This window comes from Megascapheus bottae, chromosome 14, assembly GCF_031878675.1.
Source record: "Megascapheus bottae isolate mThoBot1 chromosome 14, mThoBot2.hap1, whole genome shotgun sequence".
NCBI classification, from domain to species: Eukaryota; Metazoa; Chordata; class Mammalia; order Rodentia; family Geomyidae; genus Megascapheus; species Megascapheus bottae.
The window spans coordinates 31,284,115-31,310,208 of NC_143522.1; the positions used below are offsets into that span (position 1 = coordinate 31,284,115).

The window sequence follows — 26,094 nt, forward strand, 5'->3', positions numbered from 1 at the left end:
GGGTGGTAGCCTTGAGCTGAAGAACGCAGGGACAGCGCCTAGACCAGAGTTCAAGCCCCATGACGACCCCCCCCACAAAAAAAAGTTCAAGTGTTTCTTCAATTGTTAACCTTGATGAAAAAGTCAAGCATTCTGAGGTGAGTACTGTTATCTTCACTTCACTTCTGGCATTCATGGGCTCATGGTGTGGGCAAAGGCCCCAGTGGACCCTCTCCACCAGCTAGGAATGTTCAATCTGCCATATACTCCTGTTAAGCGCTGATACTCTTTCTTGTGGCTTCAAACATAGGATCAAGTGGAGGACTGGTGCCCCACCAAAGTCCAAATCTACCTGGCTCCTGCCTCCCTCCAACTTGCTTCTCTGCTCCCATGCTCTTGACATTTACCTAGACCCACCCTGTTGCTCTCATGTCTGGGACCCTGCACAAGCAGTCCTTCTCCCTGGATGGCCCTTTCCATCCATTTGCACCAGGCTGACTTAACCCAGCTTAAGTCAGCTTTTCCTGACTCTTTCCCCAAGCTGGACCAAAGGCCTCTGCTTGATCTCCAACAACATGGTGTGCTCACCCCACTTACCACCCCCTACATTTCATTTGTTTGCTTTTCTGCCAGCCCTGGGGCTTGAGCTCAGGGACTGGGCACTGTCCTTGGTCCTTCTCAAGGCTAGAGCCACAGCTCCATTTCTGGCTTTTTCTATGTATGTGGAACCGAGGGATCGAGCCCAGGTCCTCGTGCGTGCTAGACAAGCACGCTACCACCAGGCCTGCTCCCGGCCCTTAGGTGACATCTCGTTGTGGCACTAGGCATGTCGCTTGGCTGCATCGGGGTCACTCTGGATCACCGGCTCTGCTGGAGGGTGGGCCCGCTGGTCCAAGGATCAAAGGCAAGAAGGTTCCCCGAAGGCCGGGGGTAGGTCTGGCGGACGAGGCCCGGGCCGGCTCCTCCTCGTGGCCTCGGTCCCGCCACGCAGTCCTGGACTCCCGGGGAAGGGATCTCCACCTCTGCACACGGCAGGAGCTCCGTTCACGATCCTGTCATCCCCGCCGTCGGACGGGCGCGGGTCCCGGGGCACCCGAGCGCAGCCCCGCCAGCCCGGCCCAGCCCTCGGCACCGCCCCCGGCCCGCCGGGCCCGAGTCGCCCCTAGCAACAGCAGCGGGGCGGCTTCCTGGGTCGCGCTGATTGGCCGGCCTCCAGGCGACGGCGCCGTCGTCACTTCCGGCCCCCGCAGGCCGCGGAGGAAGCCGAGGGGCAGCCATCTTGGGTCTGTGAGGCTCGGCGGTGCCGGGAGCGGCGGCGGCGTCTGCGGCGGCGGGCAGGGCGGAGGCGGGCGGAGGCAGGGCGGAGGGCGAGCCCGAGAGCGGCACGCGGCGGGTGCCGACGCCTCCTCCGCGGCCCGCTCCATGGTCGGCGCCCGCGGTCCGCCGCGGTCTGTCTGGCGCCCCACCTTCTCCACACCCTCCCGCGTCTCCTGCTCCGGCGGGGTCGCCGGCGGCGCCGCGCGCGGGGGCCGATCTCGGTGGCGCGACGGGCGGGCGGGCGGGCGCGGCGGTGTAGGCGCGGGGGCCCGGAACCGCGGGGCGCCCTGAGGCGCCGGGACGCCGGCCGGCCGCCCCGCCGCGCCCCCGCCGGGCTGTTGGCCGCGGCTGCCGGGGCCCGGGGAGGATGAGCCCCGGGGGCCGTCGGGGCACGGCCCGGGCCAGGCCGGGCATCTAGAGCGCGGCCGGGAGGGCGGCCGGGCCCGCGGCGGGCGGCAGTCGCGCCGGGAGCCGGGCGGTGTTGTGTTCGCCCTCGCGCGGTGCGGCCTCGAAGCGCAGGAAGATGTCCACCCGGACCCCCCTGCCCACGGTGAACGAGCGCGACACGGAAAACGTGAGTGGCCCGCGCCGCGGGGAGGCTCGGGGGCGGCGCCGGCGAGGGCCGGGCCGGGCGGGCGGGCGGGGGCTCCGGGCCGGTGCCCCTGCGAGTGAGCGCGAGGTCGCCGGCGCGGCCCTCCGCCCTCCGCGCGGGGCCGGGGGTAGGACTGGGTCGGGCCGTTTGACTGGGCTCTTTCAAGGGGTGTGGAACCGCGTGGAGTGACCGCGGAGGAGCCGGGCCGCCCCGTCGGCGCTCCAGAATCCCACCTCGGAAGGAAGACATGCGTTTGTTTCTAGAGTGCGAATCCTTCACCGAGGGCCGGCTTCCGCCCGGGCCGCTCTGGTGGGGCGGGGGTGGCCTAGGTGCACTGGAGCTCTGCCCGGCCGGTCCAGCCGAGGGACGCCCGCTGGGGCCTCGACCTGCTCCTCCTCCTCCTCCTCCTTCTCCTGGATGGATGTCTTAGTGGGCTCCCTCATCCATTCCAGCGCTGACAGCCTAGGACCTTACACACTAAGAACAGCACTGTTAGGGAGTGACACCTTGCCGTAGAAATTGTGTGGTTGAAATGTTTGACTCTGCCCACATATCTTCTGAACTCTCTTCTCTCCAGTTCAAGCATTCGGTGCAGTTATCGTCTGTAAAACAGCTAGCAGATAACTTGTACAGAAACTTCACTGGCATTTCGTAAAGGTTATGAGGTAATTGCTGGCAAGAAAACGTCATCTCATAGGAAAAGCTTCCTTGCTGCGAGTGTTTTCATGATTTCAATAGCATCCTGAGACAGTGGTGGCTGGAGAGCTCTTAATTTGTCTGTCTATATAAACCTTAGTCTATAGCATCCTGTTACTGTATTAATGTGCGGTGCTGTGTACGTACGTATGTATATGATTGAGATGGGTTAGAAAATTATGATACTGAAAGTTTTAGTCTAGATGAGCATGAACTCTTCCTTTTCCCACCTTCTTCCCTTTCTCCCTCTTTTTTTTCCTTTCTCATGTATTCCTCTCTCTCTAGTCGTCCTATCCATCCATTCCTCCCTTTCCCTCTCTCTCTTCTTCCCTTCATTTTTTTTTTCCAAGATGGAATCTCAGTATTACTCAAGCTAACCCTTAGGCTTAAGAGTTTACCCTGTAGTCAGGAGTATAGACATATGCTATCAATCCTGGTATCTTGTGACCTTTTTCTTATTATGGTATTTTTTTTTCCCCCCTAGTCTTGTGGCTTGAACTCAGGGCCAGTGCACTGTCCTTGGACTTTCCTCAAGGCTTAATGCTCTACCATTTGTGCCACAGCACCACTTCTGGCTTTTCTATGTATGTGGCCCTCGTCTTTGTGCATGCTAGGCAAGCATTCTACCACTAGACCAAACTTCCAGTTCATTATAATCTTTTTTTTTTTTGCCAGTCCTGGGCTTGAGCTCAGGGCCTGAACACTGTCCTTGGACTTTCTCAAGGCTAGAGATCTACCACTTGAGCCTCAGCACCACTTCTGGCTTTTTTCTATGTATGTGGTACCGAGGAATCGAACCCGGGTCTTCATGCATGCTAGGCAAGCACTTTAACCACTAGGCCAAACTCCCGGCCCCTCATTATAATCTTTTAAAAGAAATCTGTCCCTGACATTTTCTTAGACCACTCTTAAGAATGGAGCAAGGGGAAAGAAAAGACTGGCTGGTTTTGGTCACTGGTGTTTTTCTTTTTCTTTTTCGTTTTTTTGCCAGTCCTGGTCTTGAGGTCAGGGCCTGAGCACTGTCTTTGTACTTTCTCAAGGCTAGAGCTCTACCATTTGAGCCTCAGCACCACTTCTGGCTTTTTTTTTTCCTATGTATATGGTACCAAGGAATGGAACCTGGGTCTTTGTGCATGCTAGGCAAGCACTCTAACACTAGGCCAAACTCCCAGCCCTCATTGGTGTTTTCTCAGAGAATTCAAAACCTTAAATTGAACCGGTGTGTAGCCCAGGGCTGGTGGCTCATGCCTGTAATCCTAGCTACTCAAGAGGCTGAGATATGAGAATTGCAGTTCAAAGCCAGCATGGGCAGGAAAGTCCATGAGATTCTAAGCCAGAAGTGAAGCTCTGGTTCAAATGGTAGAACATTGGCTTTGCGCACAAAGCCCCAGGACTGCACAATTTTTTTGGGGGGGAGGGGAAGGGACTAGTGTGGGAGCTCTATACTTCGAATGAGAAATAATCATAGCAGATTTGTGAGAATGAAAATTGTACTTGGATCTTTTTTCATGTATATTTCATTTGGTGTGTTTGGAGAATAGAAATATGTAGTTTAGATTGTAGTTGTGGTTATTCTAGGCAGACTTGTCTTATTCACCTATTATTTGGTTAATTTGTTAATTGTTATGCAGTTTTTGTGTATGTTAGTTACTACCTTTGTTCCTTTCTTCCTTTTTTTTTTTTTTTTTTTTTTTTTTTGCCAGTCCTGGGGCTTGAACTCAGGGCCTGGACCCTGTCTTTGGGCTTTCTCAAGCCTAGTGCCCTGCCACTTGAGCCACAGTACTACTTCTGGCTTTTTTCCCCCCTGTTGTGGGGCTTGAACTCTGGGCCTGGATGTTGTCCCTGAGCTCTTCAGTCAGTTTTGGCTTTTTCTGTCTATATACTCAAACCTAGGGTTTTGTACATGCTAGGCAGGCACTCTACCACTAGGCCACCCTCCTTAGACTACATGGCCCAGCATTCTATCCCAAGCACCACAGGGAGGAGAGAGGGAAGTCTTACCTGTGTGGCACCTTTATTCTCATCTAGAATGAATCTAGCTACCTACCTTCTTACCTCTATCCATCCATCCATCCATCCAATCTATTGGTATCAATGCTGGGACTTGGAACTTGCCCTGGCACTTTGGCTCTGCTTTATCAGTTCTTAGATGGTGCTGTACCACTTGGGCTAGCTCTCTACAATTTGAGCAGAGCCTCAACTTCAGGCTTTTTACTGGTCAGCTGGAGAGAAGAGTATGTCAGGACTGGCTTCAAACTTGGATTCTCAGATCTCATCCTCCTTTGTAGCTAGGTTTATAAGTGGGAGCCAACAGCTCCCCCAAAATATAAATTACTTTTGAGTGTTAAGATCAGAGATTTGTAGCTCATATTCACCTTAATTCAGGCTTTCCTGTTCCATTTCTAATATTCCTGATTTGGATGTAGCTGTGTCTTTCCCAGTGTGGCTGGGACCTTAATTTAGTGTGAGACTTCAGGTTCACTTCTGACAGAGCCTGTATTACTTCTCTGTCATTACTGCTCAGCTAATGTTAGACTTCCTGTCCGTTGAGTGGTAAGTGTACAGTAAGTAAATGTGCTCTCCATTTTTAGAGAAGTTCTTTTGTTAAAGTCAGGTTTTTGAGATAAGAACATTCACACTTAAAGTGTGGTCTAAGTTTGACAAATCATCATGTAGCTATCACTGCATTCATGATAGCGAACATGTCCATCTACCAGTTTCAGTATAGGTGCTGCCAATGCAAGCACATATCCATCACTCAGAATGGTTTCTGGAGCCCCTTTCCAAGCCAACCCCATTCCCCTCCCCCAACCATTGACTGATCTGTTCTCTGTTCCTGTAGTTTTACCTTTTATAGCATGTTTTTAGAGTCATAGACTATATAGGTATTTGTGTATGACTTTCTTTTGCCGTGTGTGTGAGTGTGTGTGTGTGTGTGTGTGTGTGTGTTTTGCCAGTTGTGAGGCTTGAATTCAGGGCCTGAGCACTGTCCTTGGACTGTTCTCAAGGCTAGAGCTCTACCCTTGAGCCACAGCACCAATTCCAGCTTATTTTTATGTATGTGGTGCCGAGGAATCGAACCCAGATCTTTGTGCATGCTAGCAAGCACTCTACCTTTAGGCTAAATTCCTGGCCTGTTTGTGTGTTTTTGAGATGAGATCTGATTTCGAAGTTGCCTCAATATCCTCAGTGCTGGAATTACAGGCATGCACCACCATTCCTAGCTGTGTCTTTCATTTGTGCTTTTGAAATTTATGTTTTCATATGTATTAGTACTTCAGTCTTTATTGCCTGGTCACTGCCTGGAGCTTTTTGTTCATGGCTAGCACTCTACCCCTTTGAGCTATAGTGCCACTTCCTATTTTCTGGTGGTTCATTGGAGATAAGCATCTCATGGACTTTCTTGCCTGGATTGACTCTGAAGCATGATCTCAGTCAGAGCCACTGGCATGTGGCTCACAGGTGTTTTTTTTTTTTTTTTTTTTTTTTTTTTATCTGTTTATCAGTTGATGGGCATTGTTGGCTATTGTTGCTAGAATAGATTTTTTTTGGGTGGGGGGCAGTCGTGGGACTTGAATTCAGGGCCTGGGCTCTGTCCCTGAGCCTTTCTGTGCTCAAGGCTAGTGCTCTACTACTTGAGCCACAGCGCCATTTCTAGCTTTTTCTGTTTATGTGGTACTGGAGAATTGAACCCAGGGTTTCATGCATACTAGGCAAGCATTCTACTACTAAGCCACATTCCCATCCCATTTATTCTTTTTTTTCATATATTTTTTGTTGTAATTAATAGGATTACATTATATTTGCATTAATTCACATACATTGATACCCTTTCTCATGTCTTAGTCCCCATTTCCCTCACCCCCCACCCCTACCCCTCATCTTCTTTTCCCCCCCCTTCCCTATCCAATTTCAGCCATTTATTCTTTTTTGTGAAAGAGAATGTTACTGAACTCAGGGCCGAGGCACTGTCCCTGACCTTTTTTGTTCTACTTCTGGATCTTGACTGGATAATCAGCGATAAAGAGTCTCATAGACTTTTTTGGGTCTTTTTGTCAGTACTGGGCTTGAACTCTGGACCTAGGTACTGTCCTTTTTGAGCCATAGTGCCATTTAACTGGTGTTTAATTGGAGATAAGTCTCATGTACTTTAGTACGTAGGCTGTCTTTGAACTGTGATCCTCAGATCTTAGCCTCCTGAGTATCTAGGATTACAGGTGTGAACCAAGGTGCCTGGTGAAATTTTTTACTTAAATTTTTAAATTTATGTTACAAAGATGGTATATGGAGGGGTTAATATTTCATAAGTTAGGTAATGGACAGTGTCTCCCCTCCCCCTTCTCTGTTTTTCCCTCCTGTTCACACCCATCTTATTTCAATTTTTAAATATATTGTGAGAAGAACAATCAAGAATATTAAATAGGAAAATAGGACTGTATAGTTCACTGATAGAACACTTACTTAGCTTTGAGTTTGATCCTCTGTGCTGCACAAATAATTTGCAACAAGAATATTAATCTGCATCCTTATAGGCTACTTCTCTTCATTTGCTATCATATTCTTTCTTTCTTTCTTTTTTTTTTTTGCCAGTCCAGGGCTTGAGCTCAGGGCCTGAGCATTGTCCTTGGATTTTCTCAAGGCTAGAGCTCTACCACTTGAGCCTCAGCACCACTTCCGGCTTTTTTCTATGTATGTGGTACTGAGGAATCAAACCCGGGTCTTCATGCATGCTAGGCAAGCACTTTAACCACTAGGCCAAACTCCCAGCCCATATTCTTTCTTTTCTTTTTATATTGCTCTACCACACCTGGGGCTTGAACTCAGGGTCTGGGCACTGTCCCTAAGCCTCTCCCCCCCCCCCCCCCCCCCCCCCGTAAGCTTCTTTTGCTCAAGGCTAGCACTCAATCACTTGAGTCAAAATACACTTCCGGATTTTTCTGTTTATGTGGTACTGAGGGATGGAACCCAGGACTTCATGCCTACTAGGCAAGCACTCTACCACTAAGCCACATTCTCAGCCTCTTCATTTGGTTTCTTCCTTTAATGGTGGAATAGGTATATAAAAGTTCACTATCACCACTTCATTATATAGTTGAAGTTAAAACAATATGACCTAATTAGGATACTGAGGCTCGCTGTGGTAACCAGGGCTGCTCAAGACCATGGACTGTTATAGAAAAGCCACTGCTAGATCCTAGATCTCCCTCAATTTCTCAAGAGCTAGTTTACAACCAGGCACTGGTGGCTAACACCAGTATAGCTACTCTGGAGGCTGAGATCTGAGACTTGTGCTTAGAAGCCATCCCAGGCAGGGAAGCCTGAGATTCTTATTTCCAATTAATCAACAAAAAGCAGGAAGTGGGTTGTGGCTCTAGTGGTTAAGGGCTAGCCTTGAACAGAAAAGCTTAAGGAGAGCACCCATGTCCTGCACCAAAACCAAAAACAAGTCAGTTTATTAACTATTCAATGAGAGGGTGTAGTTGTACCAATCTTCAGTACATAAGTAAACTTATTTTGAAATTTTCAAGCAAGTAGAATTGTAGTTACCACTGGCTTTTGTTCAACTCTGGACCATTAATAATGTCTAGAGACATATTTTTGGTTCTCAAAATTAGAAGGGCAGCCAGGGCAGGGGCTCATGACTGTAATCCTAGCTACTCAAGAGGCTGAGATCTGAGGACTAAGGTTCAAAGCCAGCCCAGGCACTAAACATGAGACTCATCTCCAATCCATCACTAGAAAATGGGAAGTGAGGCTGTAGCTCATGGGATGGGGCAGTAACCTTGAGCTGTAGAGCTCCAGGACAGTGCCCAGGCCCAGGAGTAGGGTGGTATTGAGCTGAAGACCTCAGGGACAGCACTCAGGCCCAGAGTTCAAGCCCTATGACCCACCAAAAAAAAAAAAAAATCCAGTCTGGACACTAAAGACCAGGAGACCCTTATCTCCAGTTAACCACTAGCAAAAAAACCCTGAAAGTGGCTCAAGGGATAGGGCGGTAGCCTTGAGCTGAAGAGCCCAGAGACAGCTCCCAGGCTCCAAAACCCCACAACCAACCAACCAAAAAATAAAAAAGAGAACAAAAAGAAATCAGAAGGGCAGATTGTTGTTGACCAGAAATTTTGCTAAACATTTACAAAACACAAGACAAACCTTTCATTAAAATTTACCTAGCCAGAGTTAAGTGATCCTGGTATGTCACAAGCCCCCATGTTCTCAATGGCTCAATGCCAGTCTTACTCCTTCCACAAAATAAATTTACTGTGTCTTTATCTCTAAAGCTTTCAGAAGAAATAGTCTTTAAAAAAAAAAAAAAAAAAAAAACAAACAATCAGGGCCTGGAGTCTGGCCTAGTGGTTAAAGTGCTTGCCCTAGCATGCACGAAGACCCGGGTTCGATTCCTCGGTACCACATACATAGAAAAAAGCCAGAAGTGGTGCTGAGGCTCAAGTGGTAGAGCTCCGGCCTTGAGAAAGTCCAAGGACAGTGCTCAGGCCCTGAGCCCAAGCCCAAGCCTAAGCCTGGCCAAAAAAAAAACAACAAAAAAACCCAATCAGTTCCAGGCTGGGAGTTTGGCCTAGGGGTAGAATGCTTGAGTTTGGCCTAGGGGTAGAATGCTTGCCTAACATGCATGAAGACCCAGATTTGAGCCCCAGTACCACAAATATAGAAAAAAGCTGGAAGTGGTGCTGTGGCTCAAGTAATAGAGCTCTAGCCTTGAGAAAGTCCAAGGACAGTGCTCAGGCCCTGAGTTCAACCCCCACCACTGGCAAAAAAAAAGTATGAGTGTATATATCTATATCTATATATATATATATATGTAAAATAATCAGTGCTTTAATTGTGTGTGTATTTCGTATTGGAGTGTTTGTTTCAAATACTGTGGAGTGAACCCAGGGTCACAACATTAAAATTAAACAGGTGCTTTACCACTGAGCTTGATCCATGTAGATACACTCACACCACTTTTTTTTGTTAACAATGGTACTGAGTCATATTTGTTAGGCATATACCCTGTTACTTGAGCCAGGCCAATAGCACTTTGTGCTTTTACTATTTTGGGGGTAATCTAGCCTTGGGCCATGGTCTTTTTATTTATGCCACCAGCCAAGTTGGGATGACAAGCAAGTGTTACCACATACCCAGCTTATTGGCTGAGATAAGGATCTCATGACCTTTTTTTTTTTTTTTTTGGCCAGTCCTGGGCTTTAGCTTAGACTATAGCTTGAACTCAGAGCTTCATGTGCTTGCCAGTACTCTACCACCTGAATCACGGTAGTGGAGATAAGAGTCTTGTATGAACTGCAATCTTCAGATCTTAGCTTCCTGAGTAGCTATCCAGCTACAAAGGGGTTTTATATTGAAACTGGCCTATAGCAAGACTCTGTAGTAAAGCTGTAGTGAAGCCAGCCACCAGCATCTTGATCCATGTCACCTCTTTTTATCATTTTCTATTTTGCTTTTAAGATAGAGACTAATTTTCTTTCTTTTTTTTTTTTTTTTGCCAGTCCTGGGCTTGAGCTCAGGGCCTGAGCACTGTCCTTGGGCTTTCTCAAGGCTAGAGCTCTACCACTTGAGCCTCAGCACCACTTCTGGCTTTTTTCTATGTATGTGGTGCCGAGGAATCGAACCCGGGTCTTCATGCATGCTAGGCAAGCACTTTAACCACTAGGCCAAACTCCCGGCCCCAAGATAGAGACTAATTTTTTCCAGTTTGCTATCCTCTAGCTGACCTCCTGAAAGTCTGGGATTATAGTTCTGCATCACCATGTTCAGCTCTTTTAGGGCTCTTATGATAGAGTCTCATTGTTGAGCCCACATTGACCTGGAACTCCCTAGTTAGTCAAGGCTGGCCTCAAAGTTGTCTATTTTCCTGTTCACACTTCCAAGTGCAGGGATTATACATGTGCACTACCATGCATAGCTGCTTGTTTTTTATTTTTTGTTGGTCATGACGCTAGAACGCTGAGTCTGGGCACTGTCCCTGTGCCCTTCAGCTAAGCCTACTGCCCTACCCCTGACCACAGCACCACTTCCTGTTTTCTGGTGGTTAATTGGAGATGAGAGTCTCATGGTCTTTAGTGCCCCAGGCTGGCTTTGAACTGCGATCCTCAGATCTCAGCCTCCAGAGTATCTAGAATTATAGGCGTGAGCCACTGTGCCCATAGCTTTTGACAATCCTAAGGCTTGAACTCTTCCTGCTTGGGCACTGTCCCTGAGCTTCTTTTGCTTAAGGCTAGTATTCACTTGAGCCACAGTGCCACTTCCAGCTTTTTATGTGGTACTGAAAAATGGAACCCAGAGCTTCATGAATGCTAGGCAAGCATTCTACCACTAAGCCACAATTCCAGCCTGCATCCAGCTTTTTCTGAGTAGTTTATTGAAAATAAGTCTCATTGACTTTCCCTCCCAGGCTGGCTTTGAACTGTGATGCTCAAGCATCTCAGCCTCCTGAATAGCTAGAATTACAGATATGAACCATTGGCACCTGGCTTACTTTTAGTTTTTGTGCTGGTCCTGAGTCTTGAACTCAATGTCTGGGCACTATTACAGAGCTTTTTTGCTTAAGGCTATTGCTCTACCACTTTGAGCCACAGCTCTACTTCATTTTTTCTGGTGGTTCATTGGAAATAAGAGTTTCACAGACTTTCCTGTAAGGGCTGGACTTTGAAGCATGAGTCTCAAATCTCAGCCTCCTAATTAGCTAGAATTATACCTTGAGCCCCTGACTCTTGGCTTTCTATTATTCATCTTATGATAACCAGTAGACTTATAGAGTTATAAAGCATGTGATTTATGTAGTAATTGCTTGAAAACTTCAATACACAATCTTGAATCTGTTAGCTACTTCACAGACATCATTCTGTGCAAACTGTGGTGGCCCATGTTGTAATCTAAACTTTTAGGTGGCTGCAGTAAAAGGATTGGAAATTTAAGGCCAGCCAAGGCTGTGCAGATTGACCCTGTCAAAAAAAGAAAAATTGTGATTTTATTATTCTGAAATATAGCTAGATTTAATTCCTACAATTTGTCCCCAGGGTAGAAATAAGAGTCAGGGAATGCAGCCCCTTCTGATCTCTCTTGGGGGAGGACTAAGGCAGATATTACTTGTCTGTCATATCCATTTTACCATTTTGCATTGTCTGTTGACTATTTTGAAGATAGACTCTTATGGAATTTTTTTCTAAAGTATCTTTGAACAACAATCCTTTAGATCTTACCCTCTTGAAGCTAGGATTATAGGCATGAGCCACCATATATAACCATTCTTTTTCTTTTTTGGGTCTTGAACTCGGGCCCTGGGCACTGTCTGAGCTTTTTTGCTCAAGGCTAGTACTCTTCCAATAGAATAACAGCTCCACTCGCAGCTTTTCTGGTGGTTAATTGAAGAGTCTCACGGGCTTTCCTGCCTGGGCTAGCTTTGAACCACAATCCTCAGATCTGAGCCTCCTGAGTAGCTAGCATTACAGGAATGAGCCACTGGTGCTTGGTTACATAGCCATTCTTTATGCACTAAGTACTTCTATGATTGCATTGACTACAATAGCAGATTCTAGAGTGAGAATGCTGGAAAGGAACAGGCCTAGAACCACCCCTCTTTTGCCTTCTGCCTTTATACATATTTAGAATGCAAGCATCTTTTGAGTGAAAGATGTTTGAAGCTATTTTTATTTATTTCTTTATTTTTTTTTGCCAGTCCTGGGCCGTGAACTCAGGGCCTGAGTGCTGTTACCACTTGAATCACAGCCCAATTTCCAGCTTAGTCTATGTATGTGGTACCAAGGAATTGAACTGGGTCTTCGTGCATGCTAAGCAAGCACTCTACCACTAGGCCAAGCTCCGGTACCTATTTTTTTTTTTTTTTTAATGGCATTCTTTCCACATTCTGTCTTCAACGCTTTCCTTGACTCCCTTACCTTTCCCAATACTTACCTGTCCTAAGCTTGCCAGTGGTATCTTTGGCATGTATTAACATTGCACGTAGAGTAAACTATTTTGTTTTTTCTTCTCAAATCATTGAAATAAGGCTACCACCTAGACATTGAAGATACTCTATGATAAAGAAACTTCCACGTACTATGGTAATGTATTCCAGTTTCTTTTTACATTTCTATTAAGATCAGATTTTTTGGGGGGGTGGTCGTGGGGTTTGAACTTGGCCTGAGTGCTGTCCCTGAGCTCTTCAGCTCAAGGCTACCACCCTACCCTTGAGCCAAGCCCCACTTCCCATTGTCTGGTGGTTAATTGAAGAGTCTTAGGTCCTTTTGTGCCTGGGTGGCTTTGAACCTTGATCCTCAGATCTCTGCTTCCTGAGTAGCTAGGATTACAGGAGTGAGCCACTGTACCTGGCTTGTTTTTTTTTTTATTTTATTTTATTTTATTTTTTTCCAGTCCTGGGCTTAGGCTCAGGCAGGCACTCTACCACTAGGCCAAACTCCCGGCTCGAAACGTGTCTCCTTTTTTTTTTTGCCAGTCCTGGGCTTGGACTCAGGGCCTGAGCATTGTCCTTGGTCTTTTTCTCAAGGTTAGAGCTCTACCACTTGAGCCTCAGCACCACTTCTGGCTTTTTCCTATGTATGTGGTGCTGAGTAATTGAACCCCGGTCTTCATGCATGCCAGGCAAGCACTCTACCACTAGGTCAAACTCCCGGCCTGGCTTGTTGTTTTTTAATCTATGATTTTTACCTAACCAAGAGGTGTTGTCTCACCCTAGTTTGCTAACAAATATTTATTTGTTAGAAAAGAAAGCATGGCAGGGAAAGAGAGGAGGTGTCATAGACATGCTACAGGGAAGATGGCAATTTAGCCCATATGTCTGCCATCTTGAGCAAGACTCCAGCTGTTTTTTCAGCTAACAAATTTTGAAAACAAGTGACTTGTTCAATTTTGTCAAGTTCTTTTTTTGTAATGAGTGAAATAATAGTCTAATTGCCTTAAAAAGTGAAATTAGATTTTGTATCTCTGAAGTCTGAAATATTGTAAGATAGCCACTTATTGTTACAATTTGACTTTGTAGATGTCTCCACCCAGTCCTGGGGCTTGAGCTCAGGGCCCGAGCACTGTCCCTGGGCTTTCTCGAGGCTAGAGCTCTACCACTTGAGCCATAGCATCACTTTGGCTTTTTTCTGTGTATATGGTACCGAGGAATCAAACCCAGGTCTTCATACATGCTAGGCAGTCTATCAGTAAGCCAAATTCCTGGCCCTGTAGATGTGTTCTTAGATTTGGAAAACCTGTCCTTGTGTTAAGGAGGTGCCTTGTTATTTTAAGGATTAGAAAACAATGTGGACATATGTCTCTGTTTTAAGCAGAGATTAAACTCTGTTTACAAGATTTAAAACAAGCCAAGTAGATGGCTCACACCTGTAATCCTAGCTATTTAGGAGGCTGAGACCTGAGGGTCAAAAAAGTCCATGATAGGGCGCTGGGAGTTTGGCCTAGTGGTAGAGTGCTTGCCTTGCATGCACGAAGATCTGGGTTCGATTCCTTGGTACCACATACATAGAAAAAAGCTGGAAGTGGTGCTGAGGTTCAAGTGGTAGAGCTCTAGCCTTGAGAAAGTCCAAGGACAGTGCTCAGGCCCTGAGCTGAAGCCCAGGATTGGAAAAAAAAAAAAAAAGTCCATGATACTCTTACCTTCAATTAACAATCAGAAAGCTGGCATTGTGGCTCAAGTGGTAGAGTGTTACCTTTGAGCTGAAGAGCTCAGGGACAGTACCAGGCCCAGAGTTGGAGCCATAAAAAAAGAGATTTTAAACAGTATGTAGTTGTTGTCTTAAACATGTTATGGTCTCATGTAGGAGGTAATTAAGCATATTAGCTACTTTTCTTGTTCCTTTGACAAAATACCTGACAGAGTTTATAGGACAGATTGTTTATTTTGCTCAGTTTCAGAGCATTCTTGGCTCCATGATATGTGTGGTGGGTGGCAGGAGAGTGTATCAGAGAAGGTTCTTTGCTTCATGATGGACAGGATGTAGAGGGAGAAAGGAATGAGCCAGGGAAAATATACTCCTAAAGGCCCCCACCCTCCTATAAACCATTCCTCCAGGTAGGGTTCCACATCTGAACTTTCCAGAACTTTGACAATAGCAGGGACCAAGCTTTTAAAACATGAGCCTTTAGGGTAGTCCTCACATTTCAAATTGATTCTCTAACCTTACAGAAGCAAAAACGATTTTGGGACTATATTTATTGTCTAAGGATAGGAAGGTTTTTTGTTTTTGCTGCTTTCTTTCTTTCTTTTTCTTTTTGGCAGTCCTGGGCTTGAGCTCAGGGCCTGAGCACTGTCCTTGGACTTTCTCAAGGCTAGAGCTCCATCACTTGAGCCTCAGTACCACTTCTGGTTTTTTTCTATGTATATGGTACCGAGGAATTGAACCCCCCGGGTCTTTGTGCATGGGAGGCTAGCACTCTACCACTGGTCCAAACTCCCGGCCCCCCCTCTTTGTTTTCTTCTTTCTCTTTTTTTTTGTATGGCTTGAATTCAGAGTCCCTGAGCTCTTTTGCTTAAGACTAGAGTGGTACAACTTTGAGCTATACTTTTTCTGGTGGTTAACTGGAGGTAAGAGTCTCACAGACTTTCCTGCCTAAGCTTGCTTAGAATTTCAATCCTCATATGTGTACCTCCTAAGTAGGATTACATTACAGGCATGAGCCATTAGCACCCAGGATAAGGAATATACAATGATTTAGAGTGTATATCTCTTCTACTATTTTTTTTTTTTTGGCTCAAGACCAGGGCTCCGTCTTGATATCTTATGCTTTTTACTCATTGGCTGATACTTTATCACCCAAACCATTCCTCTCACTCCTACACCTCTTCTAAATATGAAGTGGTTGTTCTCTCAGTGTATGTTATGTGTGTGTGTGTGTGTGTATTAGTGTTAGTTATGTATTGAATCTTGAACTCAAGGCCTGGGCATTCTCTCTTAGCTTTTTCCCTGAAGTCTGGCTTTCTACCACTTGAGTCATAGCTTCACTTACAGGTTTATTGGACTAATGTCACAGCTAAGTATGTGACTGACTCAGTGGTAGAGTGCCTGCCTAGCATGCGTGAAGCCTTGGGTTCTATTCCGTGGTACCACATAAAGAGAAAAGCTGGCTCAAGTGGTAGAGTGCTAGCCTTGAGCAAAAAGAAACTCAGCGGCAGTGTTTAGGCCTTGAGTTCAAGCCCCAGGACTCTGTGTGTGTGTGTTTAGGTCGGTGTCATGGACTTTCCCGACTAGGCAGGCTTTGAACTGTGATCCTTAGATTTTAGCCTCCTGAGTAGCTAGGATTACAAGCATGAGACACTGACACCCAGGTTTGGTTGTGGTGGATGTGGTTTTTTTTTTTTTTTTTGCCAGTCCCAGGCTTGAGCTCAGGGACTGAGCTCTGTTCTTGAGATTTCTCAAGGCTAGAGCTCTACCACTTGAGCCTCAGCACTACTTCCGGCTTTTTCCTATGTATGTGGTACTGAGGAATCGAACCCGGGTCTTTGTTCATGCTAGGCAGGCACTCTACCACTAGGCCAAACTCCTGGCCCCAGTGGTGGATGTTTTTGATTAGAACTAGTATTTAAGTGCTAGGCATGCTGGCTCATAGTTGAAATCTCAGCACTCCAAAGGCTGAGTCTGGGAAATTGTCATATTTTCAGACCAATCAGGGCTACATGGTGAGCTTTGTTTTGTTTTTTTTTAATCAAAATCAGGGGAGGTGACAGAGGGAAGAGGGAGAGATAAGATTCCTCCCACCAAAAACTAATGTGAAACAAAAAATTGAGCAAATTTCTTTGAACATTATAGTGATAAATTAGTAAAGGCTAGGAATGTGGCTTAATGGTAGAGTGCTTGCCTTGTATGCACGAAGCCCCTGATTCAATTCCTCAGTACCACATAAACAGAAAAGGCCAGAAATGGCTCTGTGGTTCAAGTGGTAGAGGGCTAACCTTGAGCAAAAAGAAGCTCAGGGAAGGCCCTAAGTTCCCCCCCCCAAATAAAAGGGGGGGGGAAGAAATTAGTAAATTCTCTGAATTTCTCACTCAGTCCCTGAATCACCTCATGAGTGAAGCATAAGATTCTAATGTCTCATGCCTCACAGGTTGTGAAGAGGATTAGATGTGCAGATGCAGTTGGTAGCACTATACTTGATAGTTATACTTGATATTACCAGAAGGCAGTCCTATTTCTATTTTATAGGAAACCCACAGATTCTAAATATAGATGCTCCCCAACTTGCCATGGGCCTTGTGTCCTGGTTAAACTGACCTAAAGTTGAAAATATACCTAATACCCTGGTTTTTTTTTGGGGGGGGGGGTTGGTCACTGGACTTGAACTCTGGGCCTGGGTACTGTTCCTGAGCTCTTCAGCTCTAGGCTACTGCCCTACCCCTGAGCCACAGCCCACTTCTCGTTTTCTGATGGTTAATTGGAGATAAGAGTCTAATGTTTTTTAGTTTTCTAGTGCTGAGACTGGCTTTGAACTGAGCTCATAGCTCAGCTTCCCGAGTAGCTAGGATTATAGGAGCAAGCCACCACACCCGCCCTTAATACTCATTTTTATAAATGACCAAATGTCATAGTTTAGTTTAGCTTTCCTTACATGTGGTCTGCTTATTTACATTAGGCTTCAGTTCTGCAAAATCACTTCATGAGTGTTGATTATCAAAACGGGAAACACAGTATGCTGTAGAATCTTGATTGTTCACTCTCATCTAATGGCCAACAGGGTGTGCTCTTAGAGTTTGGCCTAGTGGTAGAGTGCTTGTCTAGCATGCACCAAGACTCGCGTTCGATTCCTTGTTACCACATACATAGAAAAGCCTGAAGTAGTGCTGTGGCTGAAGAGGTCAGGTACAGTGCCTAGGCCTACAGTTCACGTTCCATGATTGACAGCCACACCAAAAACAATAACATAGCCTAGTGGTAGAGTGCTTGCCTAGGATGAATGATGCCCTGGGTTTGATTCCTCAGGACCACATACTCAGAAAAAGCCAGAAGTGGTGCTGTGGCTCAAGTGGTAGAGTGCTAGCCTTGAGGAAAGCACTCTAAGGACAGTGGTCAGTCCCTGAATTCAGTCCCCAGGACTGGGATATTAAAAAAAAAATTATGAGTTGGGGACTCTGTGTCAAAATTCTGTCTGAATACCCTGTTGAACTGCAGTACTTGGTTATTTTTGATAGTCGTGTTGTTACATATTCTCGTTTTCCTCAGAAATTTATATCATGTGGTTAATGTTCCTTTGAACTGCTGGATATGCTGTAGGATTAAGAGTAAAGTCTTAATGTTTTGTTTCTTCTACTAGAACCTCTTAAAATTTGGCAAGCACTTTATGTTCTCTCATTTCCTTGTCTTTGTATACTTTACATTGTAGCACACCTCACATGGAGATGGGAGGCAAGAAGTTACCTCTCGCACTGGCCGTTCTGGAGCAAGGTGTAGAAACTCAATAGCTTCCTGTGCAGATGAACAGCCTCACATCGGAAACTACCGACTGTTGAAAACAATTGGCAAGGGGAATTTTGCAAAAGTGAAATTGGCAAGACATATCCTTACAGGCAGAGAGGTAATTCCTGTGCTTATGTATGTTTTGGTGGAAGGAAAAAAATGCATGTATTGGGATTTTTTTTTTTTTTTTGCCAGTCCTGGGGCTTGAACTCAGGGCCTGGGCACTATCCTTGGACACTTTTTGTTCAAGCCTAGTATTCTTCAACTTGAGCCACAGCACTACTTCCGGCTTTTTCTGTGTAAGTGGTCAAGGGAATCCAATCCCAGGGCTTTGTGCATGCCAGGTGAGAACTATACTATTAGGCCACGCTCCTAGCCCCTGTATTGGGATTTTTTTTTTTTTTTTTTTTTTTTTTGCCAGTCCTGGGCCTGAGCACTGGACTTTGTCAAGGCTAGAGCTCTACCAGTTGAACCTCAGCACCACTTCTGGCTTTTTTTTAATGTATGTGGTACTGAGGAATCGAACCTGGGTCTTCCTGCATGCTAGGCAAGCACTCTACCACTAGGCCAAACTCCCAGCCTCTCCACTAGTATTTTAAGTTGTCCTGCTTTTAGTAAATACTCACACAGTGAGCCACCATGTCCAGCTCCCATCATAGATTTTTATTTTTATTTTATTTTATTTGCCAGTCTTGGGCTTGAGCTCAAGGCCTGAGCACTGTTCTTAGACTTTTTCAAGGCTAGAGCTCTACCACCTGGGCCTCAGCACCACTTCTGGCTTTTTTCTATGTATGTGGTACCGAGGAATTGAACCCGGGTCTTTGTGCATGCTAGGCAAGCACTCTACCACTAAGCCAAACTCCCGGCCCCCATCATAGATTTTTATGTTTATTTAGTTAACGTTTATATCTCCAAGACCATGTCCATAACCTTGGGTACCCAAATATTGAGTTATTGCTCTTGTACTGTTTGGACCTTATATCCACATATCAAGGAGACCATGCGCCTTTTGTGCCTTTGATCTTGACGTATCTCACTCAACATTATTTGCTCTAATTTCGTCTACTTCCCAGCAAATGCCATTATTTTATCTTGCCTTTTGGCGAGGTAGAATTCCACTGTGCATATGTACTACATTTTTTGTATCCATTCATCTGTAGTAGAGCATTTGGGTTGTTTCCATCACTTGACTATTGTGAATAGTGTAGAGATGAACATGGCTGAGCAGGTGTCCTTATCATATCCTGGGTCATGCTGTTCAGGATGGATGCCCAGGAGTGGTATGGTGGCATCATAAGGAAGGTCTATCTTCAGTTCTTTAAGAAACCTCCAAACTGTATTCCAAAGTGGCTGAACTAGTTTACATTTAAAAAATAATAATAATTTAATTGTTCTGGGCACTGTGGCTCACACCTGTACTCCTAACTACTAAGGAGGCTGAGATCTGAGGATCAAGGTTCAAAGCCAGCTTGGGCACAAAAGGACCTGAGCTTCAGTTAACCCTTAGAAAATGGGAAATGGGGCTTGGCTCAAGAGTAGGGCAGAAGCCTTGAGCTGAAAGCACAGGGACAATATCCCAGTCCCAGGGTTAGGGTGGTACTTTGCAGAAGGGGGTTACCATTTCATAAATCAGTAAATGAATAAATTTTAAATTTTGGACAATGTCATTTCTTTGCTTTACTCCAGTTGCTTCCTCCCATGTCTGCTCAGGTGTGCTTGTTTGTTAGCTTTTTAGTATTATCATATTACTTTATATATCTGTTACTAGTTAGTCTGTACTCAAATTCTGAAAATTTGTGATTATTAATTTGATGTTTATTTTTTTCTAGGTTGCAATAAAAATAATAGATAAAACTCAGTTGAATCCAACAAGTCTACAAAAGGTAAGACTGATCTAAAAATTTAGTACGATAGGAAATAATTGTCAGTATTAATTGCTATATAATTGGTTCCTTATATATCTTAGTTATTATTCGTTATTCTTAGTACAGTAAGTTTCCTATTTAAGTGAAATCAGCATACTAGATGTTCTGGCACATAACTTTAATCCCAGCCGTTGGGATGTAGAAATTAAGACAGTCTCAAATTCAGGGCATAGCTTCTGCCTCAGAAAACAAAAAAGAATGAAGCCACCTATAATTCTAGCTACTTAGGAGGCTGAGATCTAAGGATCGTGGTTCAAAGCCAGCCTGGGCTGGACCAACTTTTTCATATTGATGCATTGGGCAGGGGTGAGAGAAGCATTTTATCCAGCCTTTGATTGCTTTGAGTTTGCTAATATTGAATTGACCAAAACAAATGATGACAGCCATGTCTAATATGAATGTGAGAAGGTACATTCCACAAAAACATTCACTGTTTAGCATGGCTCGTAAAGGTCTTTAACTTAGCAACTTACCACCCTCTCCATGCTAAATGAACCCATCTTCTCCAGGGAGGATTTCCTAAGTTGATTTTGTTCAGAATCTTGTTAGAGGCATGTTTGGAATTGTCAGTTTCATGCTCATAATGAAGTAGTTCATTGGGACTGTACAAATCTTAGTTCAAAGAATTAGAACAACTGGGTATAAGGTTTAATCAAGCCAGGCACTGGTGGCTCACGCTTGTAATTGTATCTACTCAGGACAGTGAGAACTGAGATTTGTGATTCAAAACGCAGCCCAGGCATAAAAGTCCATGAGATTCCCTCCCTCCCTCCCTCCCTCTCTTTTTTTTTTTTCCTTTTTTGCCAGTCCTGGGCCTTGAACTTGCCTGAGTGCTGTCCTTGGGCTTTCTCAAGGCTAGAGCTCTACCACTTGAGCCAAAAGAACCATTCCCTGCTTTTTCTGTATGTGTGGTACCGAGGAATCAAGCCTGGGTCTTCATGCATGCTAGGCAAGCACTCTACCACTAGGCCAGACTCCAGACCCCAAAAGTCTGTGAGACTCTTAAATCCTATTAACCACCAGAAAACCGAAAGTGGTGCTGTGGCTCAAGGGGTAAGGTGGTAGGCTTGAGCTCTAGTGCCGGGAGTTTGGCCTAGTGGTAGAGTGCTAGTCTAGCATGCATGAAGACCCAGGTTCGAGTCTTCGGTACCACATACATAGCAAAAAGCCAGAAGTGGTGCTGAGGCTCAAGTGGTAGAGCTCTAGCCTTGAGAAAGTCCAAGGACAGTGCTCAAGCCCAGGACTGGCAAAAAAAAAAAAAAGGCTAGAGCTTTACCACTTGAGCCACAGTACCACTTCCAGCTTTTTCTACATATTTGGTACCGAGGAATCGAACCCAGATCTTCATGCATTCTAGGCCAGCAATCTACCACTAGGCCAAACTCCCAGCCCTCAAAGAGAAAATATGTATTTCAACAGTGGCCTATAATGTTTAATAACATGTTGGGATTATCTCTTTTTGTTTTCTTTTAGCTCTTCAGAGAAGTAAGAATAATGAAGATTTTAAATCATCCAAACATAGGTATGTTCTGCTTTCTTTTGAATTTGTTGGGGTCTAAATGCATTGTTGAAAGTATATCATAAAACCAAGTGTGTTGCAAGGTGTAGTGGCTCACAACTGTAATCCTAGCTACTTAGAAGACTGAGATCTAAGCAGTTCAGAGCCAGCCCAGGCATGAAAAGTATGTGACTCTTATCTCCAGTTAACTACTAGAAAACCAGAAAATAGTGCTGTAGTTCAAAGTGATAGTGTGCTAGTCCTTGAGATGAAGAGCGAGGGACAGCACCCAGGCCCAGATTTCAAGCCCCACCACCACCACCACCGACAACAAAAATCCCAGAAAACTAAATATGTATTCCTGAGTACACTCCTCAACCCTAGTTCAAGTTCACTTTTTTTTGGGTGTGGGGGGGTCAGTCCTGGGTTTGGGCTCAGGGCATGAGCATAATCCTTGGACTTTCTCAAGGCTAGAGCTCTACCACTTGAGCCACAGCACCACTTCCAACTTTTTCTATGTATTTGGTACCAAGGAATTGAACCAGGGTCTTTGTGCATGCCAGGCAAATACTCTACCACTAGGCCAAACACCCAGGTCTCTCAAGTTCACTTTTAAACCCCCCCACCCCCCCCATGCCACTGATCGTTTCTATTAGCTTTTATCCACTTCAGGTTCACTTGTACTCACACGCACACTCGGACTGATGATTTATTTTTATTCGCTTTGGACCACTTAATAGTGTTTTGGCTTGATTTACTACAGTAGAAAGATCTGTAATTAGACTGAGTATAAATAGTTCAGTGTGTTTAAAAATGTAATTTTGTTGGATTGATAGATACGAGAAAATGGAACTATAGAAAGTCAATTTATTTTTATTTTATTTAGTTTTTTTGTTGGTCCCGGGGCTTGAACACAGGGCCTGTGCATTATTCCTGAGCTTTTTCACCCAAAGCTAGCACTCTACCACATTGGAGCACTATACTATACCACTTCCAGTTTTCTAGTAGTTAATTGAAGATAAGAGTCTCATGGACTTTCTTGCCCAGGCTGTCTTTGAACCACGATCCATTCAGATCTTAGCCTCCTGAGTAGCTGTTTATAGGGGTGAGTCTCTAGCAAGTGGCTTTCTAATATAACTTTTATTTATTTATTTTTGCCAGTCCTGGGGCTTGAACTTATAAAGCAAAGATTTTTTTTAGCCATTCTCTGTGTGTTGCTCTGTAGCATGCTCCTGCCTTCATACTAATTGTAGAACCAAGATGGAATATCAGTTACCTAACATTGACTCTGATGTATACATGACAAGTAAACATTTGATTCCACATATATTATAATATTGCTCTTTAATTCTGTTTTATGCTCTAATATCTGTATAATCTGAAAATTCTATTTTCAGGAATTAAGAAGGAATAATATTTAATGTTTTTTTGTTTGTTTTTTGTTTGTTTGGTTTTTTTGTCAGTTGTGGGGCTTGAACTCTGGTCCTGGTCATTGTCCTTGAGCTCTTCAGCTCAAGGCTACTGCCTTACCCCTTGATCCAACCCACCATTTCAGATTTTCTGGTGGTTAATTGTAGATATGAGTCTCAGGGTCTTTAATGCCCGGGCTGGCTTTGAACTGTGATCCTCAGATTTCAGCCTCTTGATTAGCTAGGATTACAGGCGTGAGCCACTGTGCCTCTGTTCCCTACTACTTTAAAGCCATTGTGACAAGTAACAGGGATGAGATGGAGGAGTGAAGTGGATCTGGGCCTTCACTGCTGGGTAAGGGAGGTCAGAGCCAGAGGTAAGGTGCTGAGGGCTGTTGGCCAACAACGGTACATCAAGGCCAGTAATCAGAATAGGGGAAGTAAGAACACACAGCCTGGGCTGCACTGCTGAGATTATTCTGGGCACCTAGGAATAATACTGAGTTTTGTGACATTCCTTACTTTTACAAAATCCTTTTTTGTGTGTGTGTGTGGGGGGGGGTCAGCCATGAGGCTTGAACTCTGGGCCTGGGCCCTGTCCCTGAGCTCTTCAGTTCAAGGCTACTGCACCACTTCTGGCTTTCTAGTGTTTTGGAGATAAGTCTCAGGGACTTTAGTGTCCCGGCTGGCTTTGAATCCCAATCCTCAGATCTCAGCCTCTTGAGTAGCTAGGATTACAGGCATGAGCCACTGGGCCTAGCTCACAAAATCTTTTCTTCTTTTTTTTTGTACTGTATGATTTTTTTTTTTTTATTCCCTAAAGGATTTTTTATTGGGACAGTACTCAGAAACTGTGTTAGAAGAAAATGACTTTTTACATTGTGTATGTACATTGGTTGTTAAGCCTACAGACATTTGTTTTTATCTTTTCTCTCCCAGTGAAATTGTTTGAAGTCATTGAAACTGAAAAAACACTCTACTTAATCATGGAGTACGCAAGTGGAGGTAAGTGTTTATATTTTTTCCACTTCTTCCTTTTCAGAAGATTGCATAGCCAAACAATCCATATGGGTAATTCTTAAGTTTCAGCTAAATCCAGAGTCATAATACACTAGTGAAAAGTGAGAAGAAATGATGTTTAGCAGTTCTGTGGGTTGTGTCGTTACAGTGTTAACATCAATACTTTTCAAGTACTTGGATTTTTGCCTTGGCGTAAAATATGTATCACACGAAACTTAGCATTTGAACTGTTTTCAAGTATATAGTATAGTGCAATTAAGCAGATGCACATGTGCAACCCTCCCCACCATCCATCTCCAGAAATTGTGTTTAAACTGAAGCTGTGTGTGCATGAAACCCTAACTGCCTATTTTCATTTTCCACATTTCCTGGCAACCACCATTCTGTATTTGACTTTAACTACTTTAGGTATCAAATAGAATGGGAATCATACTGTATTTGCCCTTTCTTGCCTCTTGCCTGCTTTTTTTCTTAGCAAAATATCTTTGAAGTAATCTGTTTTGTGGTATGTGCTGTTGTTCTCCCTCCCTCCCATCCCCCCGTCCTGGGGCTAGAACTCAGGGTCTGGGTACTTTCCCTAGCTTATTTTGCTCAAGACTAGCACTCTACCACTAGAGCTGTGAACACCACTTCTGGCTTCCTCTGTTTATATAGTATGGAGGAATGGAACCCAGGGCTTTATCCCTGCTAGGCAAGGATCAGCCACTAAGCCACATTCCCAACCCTCCATCTTTTTTTTTTTTTTTTCCATTCCTGCGGCTTGAATTTAGAGCCTGAGCACTGTTCTTGGGCTTTCCTCAAGGTTAGTGCTCTACCACTTAAGCCATAGCACCATTTCTGGCTTTTCACATAATGTGATATTGAGGAATCGAACCTGAGTCTTTGTGCATGCTAGGCTAGGCAAGCACTTCATCACTAGGCTAAACTCTCGGCCCACTCCCTCCTCCTCCTCCTCCTCCTCCTCCTCCTCCTCCTCCTCCTCCTCCTCCTTCTTCTTTTTTTTTTGCCAGTCCTGGGCTTGGGCTCAGGGCCTGAGCACTGTTCCTGGATTTTCTCAAGGCTAGGGCTCTACCACTTGAGCCATAGCACCACTTCTGGCTTTTTGCTACATATGTGATACCGAGGAATCGAACCCGGGTCTACGTGCATGCTAGGCAAGGACTCTACCACTAGGCCAAACTCCCGGTCCCACACCTCTTTCATTTTTAAGGCTGAATTCTTGTGTGTGTACATTTTGTTTATCCCAAGCATTTAGATTTAGTGCATTAGTGGATTGGAAATAAATGTGTGCTGTATGTTAGATGCTTTTTTTAAACTGGATTTTAATGTCATTGGTGCCCAAAAATGATGACTACATATTACCATATTTTTTAAAAATAAAAATTAAGACCCAATAATTAATTGTATTGATTCTTACTGTGGAGGTCAGCAGCTTTCCTTGCCCCCCCCCCCTTTTTTTTTGTATGTTTGGGTCATGGCGTTTGAACTTGGTCTGGGCATTGTTCCTGAACTCTTCAGTACAAGGCTACCGCCCTACCCTTGAGCCAAGCCTACTTCCCATTTTCTAGTGGTTAAGAGTTTCAGGTCCTTTAGTGTACTAGTGCAGGGCTGGCTTTGAACCTTGATCCTCGGATCTCAGCCTCCTGAGTACCTAGGATTATAGGCTTGAGCTACTGCACCCTCCTCTGGCCACCTTTTCATGTTCCCTGGGGCTATTACCATGCCAGGCACATAGCAGACACTCAAACAGATTGAGAATTAGACTGGATTTGCAAAATACAAACTTCTGGAGACACTTCCTACAAGATTGTAGTTTTGTTTTATGATTAATTTTTTGATCTAAGCTATAAAACTTAGAGAAATAAAGTTGAATCATACTTCAATAAGTTGCATTAACTATTAGTATAATATGTAGTATATAGTATGCCTGTCTTGGATAAGAATCAGTTTATATATAATAGGCTAATTTCTGAAACTACCTTTTTTTTTTTTTTTTGTCCTTTATGAACTTTTAGCCTGGGCACTTTCTCTGAGCTCTTCAGCTCAAGGCTAGCACTGTACCACTTTTTTTTTTTGCCAGTCATGGGGCTTGAACTCAGGGCCTGGGCACTGTCCTTGGACACTTTTTGCTCAAGACTAGTGCATTACCACTTGTGCCACAGCTCCACTTCTGGCTTTTTCTGAGTATGTGGTACCAAGGAATTGAACCCAGGGCTTCGTGCATGCTAGGCAA

General features: G+C 44.7%; 1 protein-coding gene across 9 annotated transcripts in view; it reads left to right on the plus strand.

Annotated features, from left to right (window-relative positions):
• Positions 1 to 1,618: 1,618 nt before the first annotated feature.
• Mark3 (microtubule affinity regulating kinase 3) overlaps positions 1,619 to 26,094 on the plus strand; it is a 71,751-nt gene continuing 47,275 nt past the window's right edge. For 3 of the 9 annotated variants that reach the window (XM_090344898.1, XM_090344901.1, XM_090344900.1), the window contains exons 1-5: positions 1,626 to 1,870; positions 17,936 to 18,127; positions 19,839 to 19,892; positions 21,408 to 21,456; positions 23,781 to 23,846. In XM_090344898.1, the coding sequence (XP_090201024.1) occupies positions 1,820 to 1,870; positions 17,936 to 18,127; positions 19,839 to 19,892; positions 21,408 to 21,456; positions 23,781 to 23,846 (412 nt within the window). In that variant the 5' untranslated portion in view covers positions 1,626 to 1,819. Of the gene's footprint in view, positions 1,871 to 12,210; positions 12,425 to 12,608; positions 12,664 to 17,935; positions 18,128 to 19,838; positions 19,893 to 21,407; positions 21,457 to 23,780; positions 23,847 to 26,094 lie in introns of those variants that run through there. The other 6 variants (XM_090344896.1, XM_090344895.1, XM_090344894.1 and 3 more) reach the window with 5 other exon arrangements.